The sequence below is a fragment of the Triticum aestivum genome, chromosome 2A (genome assembly GCF_018294505.1).
Source record: "Triticum aestivum cultivar Chinese Spring chromosome 2A, IWGSC CS RefSeq v2.1, whole genome shotgun sequence".
Lineage (NCBI taxonomy): Eukaryota > Viridiplantae > Streptophyta > Magnoliopsida > Poales > Poaceae > Triticum > Triticum aestivum.
The window spans coordinates 711,058,509-711,072,807 of NC_057797.1; the positions used below are offsets into that span (position 1 = coordinate 711,058,509).

The following is a 14,299-nucleotide window of genomic DNA, read 5'->3' on the forward strand; positions in this document are numbered from 1 at the left end:
TTTCACAAATTTAGATTTAATCCTTATTAAAAATTCATCTAAAACTTACTAGGGGGAAGATAGACACCAATATGAGAATATGATTAGAAATGGAAAATACCAAGATCCGTCCAAAATACCATCGATTATACAATTAGTTAAAGACCCCAATATTATCGCTCTTCTGTAGACAATATCAATATATAGCCAACGAGAAGGCGGTTGAATCAAGAGATGGACTAATCTCAAGCATGAGCGTTCATTGTTTAGATTTAATCCTTACTAAAACCACATCAAAAATCATTAGTAGGAGGATAGAAAAGGCCAAGATCGGTCCACAAGTTTGTCAGTTACATAATTAGCCGAAGAGCAAATCTATCAACCTTCGGTTGACAATCTTTGCCAAGAACACAATACAAAGGGTGGTAAGCCATGTCTATACAAAAGCATAATTATGTTTCTGCAACACATATATGTTGGTTATTCTAAATGATAGTTCAAAAAATATGTAATCTAGCCGTTCGCGGGACGCACTGCTGGTTACTCCCTCCGTCCGGAAAAGCTTGTCCCAAGCTTGCCTTTTAAATGGATGTATCTAGTGCTAGATACATTCATTTGAGAGACAAGCTTTTTCAGACGGAGTAATACGTAGAATACAAATCCAGACCTGTGGAATCCGTTTGTCCTTCAGCATATGCTGGTGTATATACAAATAACAGAACACTGTCCAGGTAATCGAACAAATAAGAATGTGGCAACAGCAAACCAGCAGTATAGGTGTAGGGTGTATGTGCACAGATCCAAAACAACGAAAATAAGGGGATCACAATCCATGATACAGATGCAGCCTACAAGTTTCTATGTAATTCAGAATGTGTTTTTACAACCTTTCCTGTTCATCAACGGCACATAGTTTGAGTCACTCGATTGATTGTGCTTCTCTCTGCATCTCGCTGGGCACGTTTGGGATCAAGTTAGGTCATCCTCGTCCAAGGAATCCCCGTCGTCGTCTCCTACATCTTTCTTGATGGCCTGCAGGTCACCTGTTGGTAGCTTCCTTGCGAGCCGAATTACCTGCAGCGACCGACCACGTCAGTCCGAATGAAGACACGGGCACAATTAAAGTGAGATGGAACGGTCTTGTACTAGTTCGATAAGAAAATGAAACTTATCCTGAGATTACTGCTGAAGCACACAAGATTGGCACAGTTACAATGGTAGAATCTGAAGAATATATCTTAATTAAAAGGAACATTCTCAGTAACATGTCTAGCCTATGATGCCTCAGCACGATGCCCTCCCATGTACTGGTGCTAAGTATGCCACATAGGCAAAAAGCAGATGAGGCAATGTAATTGTGGAGGAGAGAAGACTTTGGTGTCCTCAGAAATAAACGAATCCAGGCACAAGGCCCTGTGTATATTTTGATCCCGTTCATATCCCCTTGTCCTTGTCCCCTTGCTACCGCTTGAGCTTGCACAAAAGAACCTACAGCTAACTAAATGAACCTTAGCGACAACAAACTAGGCACCTATGCATTGGGAGTTCAGTTCCCAGGCCTCCTCGCACACTAAGCACTTGCTCTAAGCACCTGTGCATTAGGAGAGTCCTTAGTTCACCATTCTAAGCACATGCACCATCATAGATCATCTTCTCATATAATCGATAGCCTTTTGACTAAGGATCTCAAAAGACATACCACATGGTCGAGGTGATTAATGGCACTTGATTGAGCAGCACGCTTGATTTCTTCAGCATCACCTTCCTCATAAGCAGACAACAGTTTCATTGCACATCGATTCTGGTCACTATTCAGGAAGCCTTGAACCCTGCAACACAGAAAAGGAGGAAAGGAAAGTGATTTAATACAACCAACATAACACAAAATATGTTACATGCCAAGGCAATACCAGTCTATCACCAACGCATAACTTACTCTGAGCAATCATTGTAGCATTTCTGAGCTTGTTGAAAATCATGTGCATAAAGGTAGATAATGATTGCACTCAGATAGGCCTGCACACATGGAACAACTCTGGATTAACACTTCTTTTTTTCAAAATCGTGATACCTCTTAACTGAACAAGACAGAATGAATATAGTTTCATTTTGCACATCAGTGTTTTATAAGGGATAAACTTCCAAGACCAGCTAGCATGCCATTATCTGTTAAGAAACTTTTCAGTTTTCACCGCATAATCTTTCTCGCTGCAAGAATTATCTTGCCGAAAGAAGGAAAAAAAACAAAGTTTCAGAATGTACACTATTCAGCAAACACATTTTGGTGAATACCAAGGTTTCCCTCAGAAACCTTGCAAAGTACAAATTTCTGAATAGCTAAGCACATTTTGTGTAAATATTACCTTGCATTGGCTGTTGACGGCATTGCACTTATCAGCAGCTGAACCAAGTCTTAAATGGAATGCAGCGGCATCCGAGTACCTGTCAGACATGGCCAAATATGAAATGACACATAAATCAGTACATAAACACGATTGCTAAGAATGCCAAGTGATGTATATATGCATAAATGTCAGAAAAAGATCAAGGACAACGTGTGAACTGAAGAATCCAACGATAAATAAGGATGCCACTAAAACTTCAAGAACATTTTAATCCACAAGTACATTCAGCAAACAGAACCATCAAAAGGTATGAGTGCAATAAGCTCTAATAATTCTAAGCAGAGCAATTATTCAGGGAAGGAGAAAAAAAAAGACCAAAACAAATAGGCAGGCACATACAGAAAAAAGGGCCTCCTGTGAATTTACTGAATAAAGGCGTGCAAGAAGGGAGCTGGGTTTGTCCCAAAAAAAGAGACTCAATCAAAACATACACAAATCCCAGAATAAGGATGTAAAAGCTCGTGGAATATAGCATCAACCAGTTTGGATTATTTTAGTAAACAAATGTAAGCCCTTGCCGATTTCCATAGTCTCTGCCTGCTTCTTTATGTTTGATGAACCAAACAGTATTCTTAGTTAAAGCAAAAATTGCAAGGATAGACCAAAAGACTGGGAATTAATCCCCAAGTACCGGAAAGAACAACTGTAGGAACCGAAATTGGTAAAGATACCACCTATCATTGCCCACCATTTGGTGTGTGTGTAGCTTACTCCAATTCTGTCGGTGTTTACTGGGGAGTGCTTATTCAAGTAGATATTGTATTACTCCCCTAGTGTTGCTCTCAAAGTTTTGGGATCGAGACTCCTTTTCTATCCTAAAATGTGCTTGCTCCAAAAGTAACAGCAAAGAACATAAGAGTAAATGAATTCAAGAAAATCATGCATGACACATGGCATGCCATGGATTTGTAGAAAGACATGCAAAAATGTAGTGTAATTGGCATGCACAAGCTGATCTGTGCAATCTTACTTCTCAAGCTTCACATATAAACTTGCAGCAGCACGGTACAAGTCAAAAGCCATCTGCTCCTTTCCATCTTCTTCTAGAAGTGTGCAAGCGTCATCATACAATTTAGTTGCTTCTTCTGGAGCTTTATCTTCCAAGGCACTGATATTATAATGATTAGACACATGAGCCTCGGAACGAATGATGATCGGATTGCTTTTGAATTACCTGGCACCCTTTGCAAGAGCATCAGAGGCAGGTTGCGATCTTCCACATTCACGGTAAAATTCTGATGCTCTGCGATAAAAGTCCGAAACTTCATTCCAGAGTCCAAGCTCCTTTGCTAAAGCACCAGCATTTTCCATATGCTTAGCAGCATCCCACGGTCTAGGGAATTAGTCAAGGGTAAAATAGGTGATTGTTCAACGATGTGACAGCACAACAGACATAGATAAATTCCTGAAGGATACGATGAGATCATTTCTTGTCCTTTTGAAGCCTTCTCAAATGCATCCTTTGCTTTCTCATTGTCCTTTCTGAATCTATAAGCAATTGCTTTAAAGTGGAGATGAAATTTCATTACATACAACGCAGCGTACCAAACAGTGAAAGAGAATATACGAATATGGCGACAGCATACAAAGTCACTGACCAGCTTGTTCGTACAAGGCGGTAGCACTCTTCCAATCAGCATTCCATCTTGTGAAGCTCAGTTTTGTTCTGCAAAAGAATATATTAGAAAAAAGATTGTTCATATTCATTTAGCACATTAATGGATGCAAAAGGAATTTCTTTAAATGAAATTGATTTGATACAGTAACATCAGTAAAAATACAAAAATCAGCATACTTAGCAAACACTCACGCGCTAAAACAAACAGGTGGCAATGTAAACATATCGTCTAATAAGTATCTGAAATTAGGCAATTGGGAAGAAAAAAAACTTATGAAAACTATGTTGCGAAGAGAGTATCAGTCAGTTTTAAATAAACTGGTGAGCTTTTGAGAAACTACGATGAACAAGAGGTTCACTTTTATGCAAGGCAATGTGCACTTGTTCCCCGCAAAAAGAAGTGCTGTTGTTCTCATCTACTATCACAATCGAAGTGGAGAATAGCCCAAGTAAAATTTCTGAATGTGCCACACTAGTTAGTGCAGTGGATTTGGCACCACAAATTCTCCAACAGCCAAATGTGCTAACATGCCCAACAAGCTACACCGCTGAAAGCATAACCGCAGTAAGAAGCAACACAGACTGACACAAGAATTGGTACGCCTACACTCATGCCTGCTTCCGCTGGTGTTTCAATGGCTAATGGGATATGAACATATATGATCAGGGAGACAGAGTCTACTCGTGTTTCCCTAGGAGCGCAGATCGGATGTAAACAAAACTGCAGCAAAACAAAGAGCCAGCGTGCAGCCTAATCGCATTGCTTGATCTTTTTCCTGCAAGTTTATTGCGCCTGCTCCAAGCTAATGATCCCTTTCAGGCAGGAATGGCTAGGAAATCCCCTAGCATTTGGGGCAAGCAGTCTGAATCCTACTACCCCAAAGCTTACCTCCACCAACCACTTGGAGGTCACCAAGATCCTAAAATCAGCGCCACATATTTTCATTAAAAAAAATCGCTAGCTCCGCGTCACCTAAGATCAGGCACAGATCCAGGACGCTCCAATCCACGATCGGGAAAGAAAAACTCTACTGTAGAAAACTCTAATTCGAGAGCGGCACCTCGACTAGTCCGCCCTCTGGGCCGCGATCAGACGGCGCGCGCATCGGAAGGAGCAAGGGGAATCCCGGTGTGGGGGAGGGGGGAAGAGATAAAGGAGAGGGGGGAGGGGACTTGCAGTTTGTCGGCCTTGGCCATGAGCTTCTCCGGGTCGGCAGACGAGCTGGCCATGGCGGAGAGAGACCACCGTCTCCTTCTTCTTCTCCGCTGCTGCTCCTCGCAGATTCTCTAGGGTCGACGACGGCTGGGCTGGGTTGAGTTGGGGTTGAGTTGAGCTGCCGAGCTGCCGTTCGGAGGGAGGAAGGGATCCGGTTCCTCTCTGAGATCCGTGCAGCGTCAGTTCATCCCGTCGCTGTGACAGACCGGACGTCGAACAGCTGGAAAAAAAAATCAATGAAGTCGAAGCCGTGTGACCGGGGGCCCAATCCTTGTAATGAGGCCGACTCAGTGGAAAGCAGAAACGATACGTTTTGTCGTCATGGCCCAACAACCCAGGGTCCTAACCAACGGCCCGGAGTTCAAGTGAAGTTGGATTTGGTTCGCATTTTACAGTTACAAAGTTGGATTTATACTAGTACAAATGCCCGTGCGTTGCATCGGACGAAATATTAAGTATAAATTGCTCCACATGCTATTATGCAACATTTTTTAATATAATTTTTGCAAATGTCAGCAATAAGGTCAATGTAACCTTTGAGTGTAGCAATTATGATCTCGACGCACCGCGATCTAGCAGTGTCCTTGCAACAGGACTGTAATGAACGAAATTGCTATCTTTCCTTAAAAAACAGAAATAAGGCAACCTACAAAAAGTAAGGCTCGACAATGTTTTTATTTGTGGTGACGACTGACCCTGTTTGTACTTCCTAGGTTGCGACACCAAGACAGCCCGATACAAATTATGGAATGCTGCTAGTAATTACGGATATTTTTTCAAACAGAGATTCTGTCGATTGTCATCACTGACCACACGTAGCTGAGTGCCTGAGTCAAAGAATAAAAGAACGTCTCAAACCAAGCAATATCAAAATGTCCGTTCATGCCCATGTAGCCACATCACACAACAACAAAAATTCATCCGAATAAAGCTCAGCAAGAAAGGGGCAAACATGGAAACATGAAACGAAAGTACATGACTATAGAATCTATCAAAGAAAAGAAAATACAGCCCTGATGGGGAAACCAGTTCATACTGTTGCACTCCAAAAAACTATTGAAGAAAACACAGAAGGTCATCTATAGCCTCTAGCAAACTTTTGAAGATAAATCAGACTAAAGATTATCGCTTAGACTCTATCCAAACTGGAGATAAAAAGATGTAGTGAACAGTAAGGAAATTATATGGTGTGTGAGATTAGACATGCCTAACTTTAAGCTTAAATTAGAATTCATGCATGCGAAATAATATCTCTGTGCAACATGCACGTACTATTTCTGATACCATGCTCTAACGTGTAAAGTATTAAATTAGCAATGGACAATGCCTACACATGTATTGGTTAGGGGGCATCACGGATTGGATGGAGGTCTACAATAGTACCTTGCTTTGAAGTGTATTTGCTAGGATTTGGATTTGGATAGGTACAAGATCAAGGAGGTCCTTACAGGGGCAGTGGAAAGGTGGGTGAATACCTGCGCAGGGCCGCAGGGCCGAGCTGGGTAGCCAGCATGGTGAGTGGAGTGAGGCCAGAGCAGCGTGCCCTCCGGGATCCGGATCCTCTCCTCCGACTTAACCTCTTCATGAAAGAAAGAAAGAAAGAAAATACCTTGAACCCAAAGAAGTTGAGTATGTACGGCAAGATAGCAACCCCTGAGAAGATACAAAACCTCGCCCAATCTCCTGCCAACCAGACGTACAAACAGAGTACACGGGACCAGCATACACATACACTCTTCATAGCATAATAAAACAGAAGTACCAAACCATTCCAAGAAAATCTTGTAGTACAGTCTATCAGGACACAACATATACATGCATGTACACCATGATCCATGATCGTCACTGAAAACAGGCCACTCCGGCTGGCAAAGAAGTGGCAGCAAAGCGCACACTTGTCCACGTCAGGTTTCTATACTTAACATGTAGACCTCATAGTCATTCACTTATCCTCAAGATACGGTCTCTTGCGATCGTCATCTGCGCCTCCAGAGTAGCTATTTTGCTGATAGGAGAGCCCCTGTCATTTAGAGTAGGACGCAAGAAGACATCTACCTCTGTCACGATATCTTTTTCTTCGTCGTCATTCACCGGAGCTTGGCCGAAAGACTGCAGTGCAGCGATGAGGACAGAGGAAGCTTCTTCTGTGTCCAAGGGATCATCATCTTCAGTTTCTGACTCATCCTGTGACAAAGAGGGATTTCAGTGCAAGCAAGAAATTGAAGTGTATGTATAGACAAAAAAAACTGTGCAGGGCTACAGATTCTGATGATACAACATCAATTTACTTAAGCTCTTACACGGGCAGTGAAGGTCAAGGTGAACCTAAGGAAATATCATAGTCAGCAAAAAAAAGTTGAAAGAAGACGATCAAATTAAAACCATGTAACTAAATACATAGAAGAATCTTCTTATAAATAAATCAGGCAACCAATATTTTGTCTGATATTCAAAGAGCTATGTTTGATTGACTCTTCTATATTATACGATGCTCTATGGCAACAGATAAATGAGAGCCAAAAGAGTATTATTAAAATTGAATGCATGCCTTATATATACCAAGGGTCATTCTTGAGAAAATTTGTGGCTCATGCCTCTTGACATTTAGAAGAAAATGTTGGATAATATGTAGGTGCTAGCACTTTGCAGAAGGTACAAACCTTACAGGTTCACTCAAGCAAATACCACAAATCATATTTTCGCACAGTAATGGTTCACAGAATTACAGAGAAATTGAGAGAGAGAGAGAGAGAGAGAGAGAGAGAGAGAGAGTGGTTCACAGAATTACAGAAAAATTGAGAGCGAGAGAGAGAGAGAGAGAGGCAACAAGTTGGAGTTCAGAGGAGAACTGCAACAACGGGTTTGAGAAGAGCTTCAGAAGAAGTGCAGCAGCAACATCGCTAAGAGAGATGGGACAGCCACAGGCAGCAAGGAGCAGAGAGGAGAGGCAGCGGCAAGGCAAGACTACTACAAAACCTATGACTAAGTCGAACTATATATTTTTACGATTGATGGGCATACTCGCGACTTCACCCATAATATTTCAAAAAAAGTTGAATCCTTCATTTTTCAAATTTGAGCATTGGCACATATCCACTGTATGGATTAGTCATATTATCAGGCTGGGTCAGTATATTTGTAAATTTGTCACATAAATAGTTTGTCGAACCAATTCCAGTAATAATCAATAGACACTAGATCATGAAGGCGCGCGTTGCTGCGCCCGTCCATTTTGACAATAAAATGGTAGGAATTAATGAAATATGTAGGTTAAATTGACATGGACCGACATATACAAGTGTTAGTAGCGGAAGAGTTTAAGGTGTATATAATCTGTAGAAGAAAAACGGGACCACTTCACGTACATGTTTTATTTGTGTTTGTCTTTTTAGCAGTGTCAAAGATCTTCCTAACATACATGACAGATAATAAGCCTTAACAATTATGGTCAAATTTTGGTGTTGATAGCCAGAAAAGAAATATTTGGCAATCAACTCTTAAGCTGTAAAAAATTGGCTAGCATTAGAGAAGTGTACCTCAATTCAAAACTATAGCTTTTATTGTGCAAATCATGTTAGCTTAAGAGAGGATTTTGTCTCAGCTACTTTTTCATGGGCACATTTGGCGCTCATAAAATTATGAGTGTGGCTTGCAATTTGAAACAAGCCAACACAAAATTGTATTGACTGCAATCCGATTATCCTTCCATCTGACGATCTATTTCAGTATATATGATATATATCATACTATTAAAAGGACGCCATTGGATGCCATTGCATACAAAAATGATTAAATTGTCGTAGTTGTTGTATGGTACATTTATGGCTACAGAAAACGCAATGAGCTTGAAAGATGTTAAAAACATAAACCCAAAGCATAATTATAATCCATGAAGATTGTGGAACATGCCAAAAGATCTCATAACAAAATATTATCCATAATAATTTGAAAAATGATATGATGGAAAAAAGGTTTGAGTGAACACATGTGACTGATATTTCACACCTCGAACAATAGACCCCTTCAAGATACATGCCAAGTTACTAACACAGTTTCTATGCATTGATGTTGAATGACAAGGGCAAAAGGTGGTACCTTATGTGGAAGTGAGCCTTCAACATCTTCAACATGCTTATGTAGGAAAAAATGTTACAAAATATGATAGTAGCTGAAGGTATAATACCTTCCTCTTAGAATTTGTTGAATACGAACCTCATAATACAATGGACATGACCGCCCATTTTTTCAATGAACAACCTTCATGCGAGAGAGGAATATTAGTTTCCACATATTTGCACCTCAGTAGCACATCTAACAGTATAGAGAATTGCATTACAATATATTATGAAAATGAGACCACTCCACAACACAATGAGAAATGTGTGATAGCCCTGCCCCTACACCCTCATGAACAACAATTTTAAAAATAATTAAAAAGCTTTAAGAAATCTGAATATGAACAGGGAAGTTTTCTTATGAAGAGCTTGCTAAGATAACCTGTGATATGTATCTCTTGAGCTTCCTGAGGCAGTAGGCTATATATGCCTGAGCTGCAAATCAGTTTAGCAGCCAAACTAACATACAAAAAAAAAGACAGGAAAGAGAACTTACATGTTATATCAGTGCACACCACCACTATTGTGGGAAGTTTAAATGTGAATACAACATCCACATTAAAGGATGAAGATAGCTTCCTGGGCGAGTGTTCTTGCAATGCTTGAGATCCCAATAACTTTAGCATCCAAACTAACCTGAAAAAAAGGGAAGACGGAAAAGAGAGAGACCTCAAAAGAAGGGAAGCAGAAAATAGAGAGGCTACAGATTAGTATAAGTACACACCACAGTTATGCAAGAAGTGTAAATGTTAGTACGATGTGCAAGTTACAGGCTGATGATAAGAACATCAAGAAACATAATAATCAATGATTTTTGGTTCAGCTTCACCTGACAGCCAAAAGTTGCATAACAAGCTTGGTCAAAAGGGCCACCAAACTAAAACCTAATTATCATACAGTTTACTGCTGAATTATGCATTGAACTATCTCTGAATATTCATGTGCGGATCAAGCACAGAAATAACATGTAAATTTCCGATTGTAGAACTGTACAACTGCGTATATGGAGGATTGTTAACTTGAAATTATAAAAGTAACACTAAAATGCTGGTAACCACAAATCAAAAAGTAGTATTGTCATTGCACTTGCAGGGTAATCTGTTTTGGATTTCATAAAGTGAAAAGACATACATGCATGATTGCTTCTCCATGTCCTCCTGCGTGCTTTCCCTCACACATCTAGGCGAAGACAGGGCTAGAGTCGATGTAGTGCGGAAGCACAGAGGTTGGATGATATAAAGCAACCACCACTGCCTCGGTTAGGGTTCGCGAGGCACGCTGCGAGAGAGAGGTGGAAGGCAGAAGGAGAAAGGGGAGGAAGGCACGGTGGGTGTCATTTCAGTTGGTGGTGAAGGAGATCTCAGACTGGCGCACAGTGAAGTTGTGGATGAGATCCTCACGTGGAAGCCACTGCCATTGCCGTCACCTTATGCCCACCACCGCCAAGCCATCATCCCTGGAGAATAGGAACGTGCGGTCTAGTCAGGGCCATGTACGGGTGCAGCAGCAGGGTTAACGGCGGCGGCGTGCTGGGGGCAGTGAGGATTGGAGCGGGGCGGACGCATCGCTGAGTGGGCGGAGCGGCTGCGGCGTCGCAGCATGGGTGGAGATGGGAATCCGGTCCGGTCAGCCGTTGCTATTGTCGGTTCTCTCTCTGCGGCGACGACCACAGCGGCGGCGCACGGCGCACCTAGGTCTGCTATAGCGAAGGCCAAGAGGGGTCGGGTGCGGGAAGGGGAACGAAGTGGGTGGGGCTACGAGGACGCAGAGCAGAATCACGATCGTTCGTTCGGCATCTGACGTTGGCCTGTGTCATTGAACGAGAAGCTTATGATTCGGCCACGGGAATAGCTGCCCCGGGACGACCGGCCCAGTATCAGCCCATGCGGAGAAACGAGTGCCTTGGACGGCCAGAGATGACCGATATGCGTGATCCAACGGTTTAAATCAGTGAGGGCGTGAGAGAGCTCGGAAAGGGTTCAGTTTTACTGTTCTTAATGGATATCTCTGAAAAAAAAGGAACACACATGCATACAGTGGAAGTGTCTCAAGGGCCAAACTATTCTGGAAACTATCATAGCAGAAATCATATTTTTCTAAATCTGGACTAAAAGGGGATGTACGCACACTTATCTTGGCCCGTGCACTTCCTCGAGTCCACTCGCAACATCATGGTATTCTTTCCACTCGCAACGCACGGCCAAAGTGTTCTTTCCACTCGCAATCCCACCTTGAGTCCTCGACCTACACTTCCAAACACGTGACCATTGCAATTTGGTTATATTTCAAACCTATCTTCTGTTTGCACCATCGCTAGCGTTTTGTCTTGCAATTAACATTGTAGAGCAGAACACCAAATTAATTTAGGTGAACAGATGCAACACATTCAATATTATTCGAATGTGATGTGTTATTTGCTCATGCACTCCTATAGGCTTCTTCCAGAATATATGTGCAGATATTATATCAGTGTGCTCTATATAAGTGCAACAGTCAGTAATTGACCATCGACATGAGCTTTGACTCCATGGTCACTACGTAATACAGGAAAAAGAAAAGGCCAATATTGCATTATTGCTTGACTATTACTGAAATTTGACAGGAAATCAAGTAGCGCTACCTCATCTTCTTTTAGACTCCTAGAGCATATACAACAGAAACAGAACAAAAACTAACCAAGAATATACATATCCATGTGCACCACTTTCAGAATATATGACATATTGACTCTGAGATATCTAACTTTTTTTGTTTCCATGCATTCAAGAAGCGCTCTATTACTTTTAGGATCTTATTCCAAGTTTAACTTGTTTACAAAGATTAAAAACTATGCTGTAGCATGATTTTTCTATGACATCCAAAAAAATTATGGTTATTCATATCAAACAGGCAATGCAAGTAATTCTTGGTCCAATTCTAAAATGGACAGGTTTGGATCTGCTAAAGAACACTTTGTTTCTCCTGTTCCATAACCTAATGACCACACTTAAGCATAGATATGTTTGTATATGTGGTAAAAGAACAGCAGGCTCGAAGCAATAAATCACAGGCAGGGAGGAAGCAATGTAGATGATGGGGGCTTAACTTACTTGTCAGCGTAGTGGAGGAGGTAGAGGTAGGTGATGGAGCTTCTGCACCTCGGGTGACTGCACCTCCATGTTCATACAACCTACGGCGCACGCAAATAAGTCTGAATATACACGGCGCGAGAGGACAGGAGGATTCGACTATGACCACATGGATGTTGTCGGAGTCGACAAGCGCTGGCCGTGATGGCAGGTCGTCCTACAGGTGCTCGTCCGTAGCCTCCCTTCTCTAGGCTCTCTCAGGCCGTGGTGGTGGAGATCCATCGGGGACGAACGGCCACGTCTCCAATCATTGAACCCAATGATGCCCAAGCCCGACAGCCGTTGCGTTCATGCTCCCGAGACGTCCTGAGCAGCCCTTGGATTCTCTTGGAAATCAATCAACACCTGCAAACAACAAACACCTCAATGTTATCGCACCGTTCGCCAAACCAACCTCTGGCTCAAGAAAGAGGAGTAAACAGACATCTGATGATGAACTTACCTGCCGCATCACATGGTCCGTCAGGATGTTCTGGATTTCAGGGTCCTGCATAGCTTTGCCCTGTCTCTCTTTCAGTTCCTCTGGGGTAAAGTTTGCCTCTGTTCGCCTTGTTGATCTGCTGAATATATCTGAGAACGGACAGCAACGGTTAGGAGCTGCTTGGTGGAATCTAAGATGAGAAACCAGTGACTGATTGACGATCTCTTCCAGTGCTATTTACCTCTTTACACCATCAAGCAGCTCCTGGTTACTCGGGTCATGCACTCATGCTTTAGGCCTTCCTGATAAGTTTCCATTGCTTTGTCATACTCTTTCATGAAAAACTGGTTTGTGCCTTTCCTGATGTATCCCTTGGAGAATGTAGGATCTAGCTCGATGCACTTCTCGGCATCCCTTCAGGCTTCGGCACCCAGCTTGTGCATATACTCAAACGCCTTGTCTGCGTCCCTGGCCTTCGCGCTGACCACAAGGAGCGGCGCGAGCTCGGGATCTTACGGCGATGCAACGGAGGCCGCCATGTGGGCCTCGACCGCGTATGCCTTGCCAGCCTCCCCGGCGCGCCGGAACGCGGCAAGCACGGGGCTGTAGGACCGGAGGCGCAGCGCGAGGCCGTACTTCTGCCCCATGGAGGAGAGGAGCCTGAAGGCTTCGTAGGCGCCCTCGGCATCTGCAGCGAAGATGCAGGCGAGCGAAGTGATGGTGGCCTCGGACGGGGGCGCCCTGGCCTCTAGCATGCCGGCGAACACGCGGCGCGCGGCGGTGGCCGGGTGAACGGGGAAGACGGCGCCGTCCGCGGAGGCGAGCAGGTGGAGGAGCTGGTTGTACTGGTGCGCGGCGAGGCGGAGGTCAGGCGCCGCGTCCAGGCCGAAGACGGCCGCGTCGAAGGTTCCCATGGCGGCAGCGGCGTCCCCGCGGCGGCTGTAGTCGGTGAGCGTGCGCCCCTTCCAGCCGGTGGATAAGATGAAGAACACAGCGCACAATACAGGGGTTAATTTGCAAAATCGAAACGTTTTTGCAGATCCACTTACATAGGGACTGCGGGTTGAATACAGAAAACCGTAGGGGCTTTTTTGAAAAACTACCGCGGCGGTGAATCCGAAAACTCAATCCGTGCTTTATTATTAGGGAGAGAGGAGAGATATATCCCTAAAAAAAAAGTTGGATTTATGACGATATTTGGCTGGCCATTACAAAGAGACCTTCAAAGTAAGACCAATCTTGATACATTTTATAACATAATCAAATTTTAAGCTGTGAAGTAATGCGAAACATCTATGAAATTGTGTTAGTTATGTTTCACTTACCTCCACACATGCTCCGAACATGTATTATCATTTTGTTGGACTTTTTAAATATTAGACATGGGTTTCACCAATTTTTGGATGATGCCGCTAAT

The 14,299-nt window shown here is 43.0% G+C and overlaps 1 protein-coding gene and 1 long non-coding RNA gene across 7 annotated transcripts; both read right to left on the minus strand.

Annotated features, from left to right (window-relative positions):
* Positions 1–647: 647 nt before the first annotated feature.
* On the minus strand, positions 648–5,464 carry LOC123190445 (gamma-soluble NSF attachment protein). Its single transcript, XM_044603089.1, has 9 exons — positions 5,180–5,464; positions 3,983–4,050; positions 3,801–3,885; positions 3,559–3,717; positions 3,355–3,492; positions 2,343–2,421; positions 1,916–1,995; positions 1,679–1,808; positions 648–1,053 (listed from the first exon to the last, which is right to left on the minus strand). Exons 1-9 carry the CDS (start codon positions 5,230–5,232, stop codon positions 949–951), a joined length of 897 nt encoding a protein of 298 aa, XP_044459024.1. The 5' UTR covers positions 5,233–5,464; the 3' UTR covers positions 648–948.
* Positions 5,465–6,941: 1,477 nt separating this feature from the next.
* On the minus strand, positions 6,942–13,869 carry LOC123190447 (uncharacterized). 6 transcript variants are annotated; one of them, XR_006496350.1, is made up of 7 exons: positions 13,124–13,869; positions 12,904–13,031; positions 12,423–12,806; positions 11,461–11,577; positions 9,830–9,969; positions 9,314–9,475; positions 6,942–7,402 (listed from the first exon to the last, which is right to left on the minus strand). It is a non-coding gene; the product is annotated as an uncharacterized lncRNA (long non-coding RNA). The 6 variants fall into 6 exon arrangements; XR_006496348.1 differs by having other exon boundaries at positions 6,942–9,969; positions 12,423–12,502; positions 12,568–12,806; XR_006496346.1 differs by having other exon boundaries at positions 6,942–9,475.
* Between the last annotated feature and the right edge of the window lie 430 nt (positions 13,870–14,299).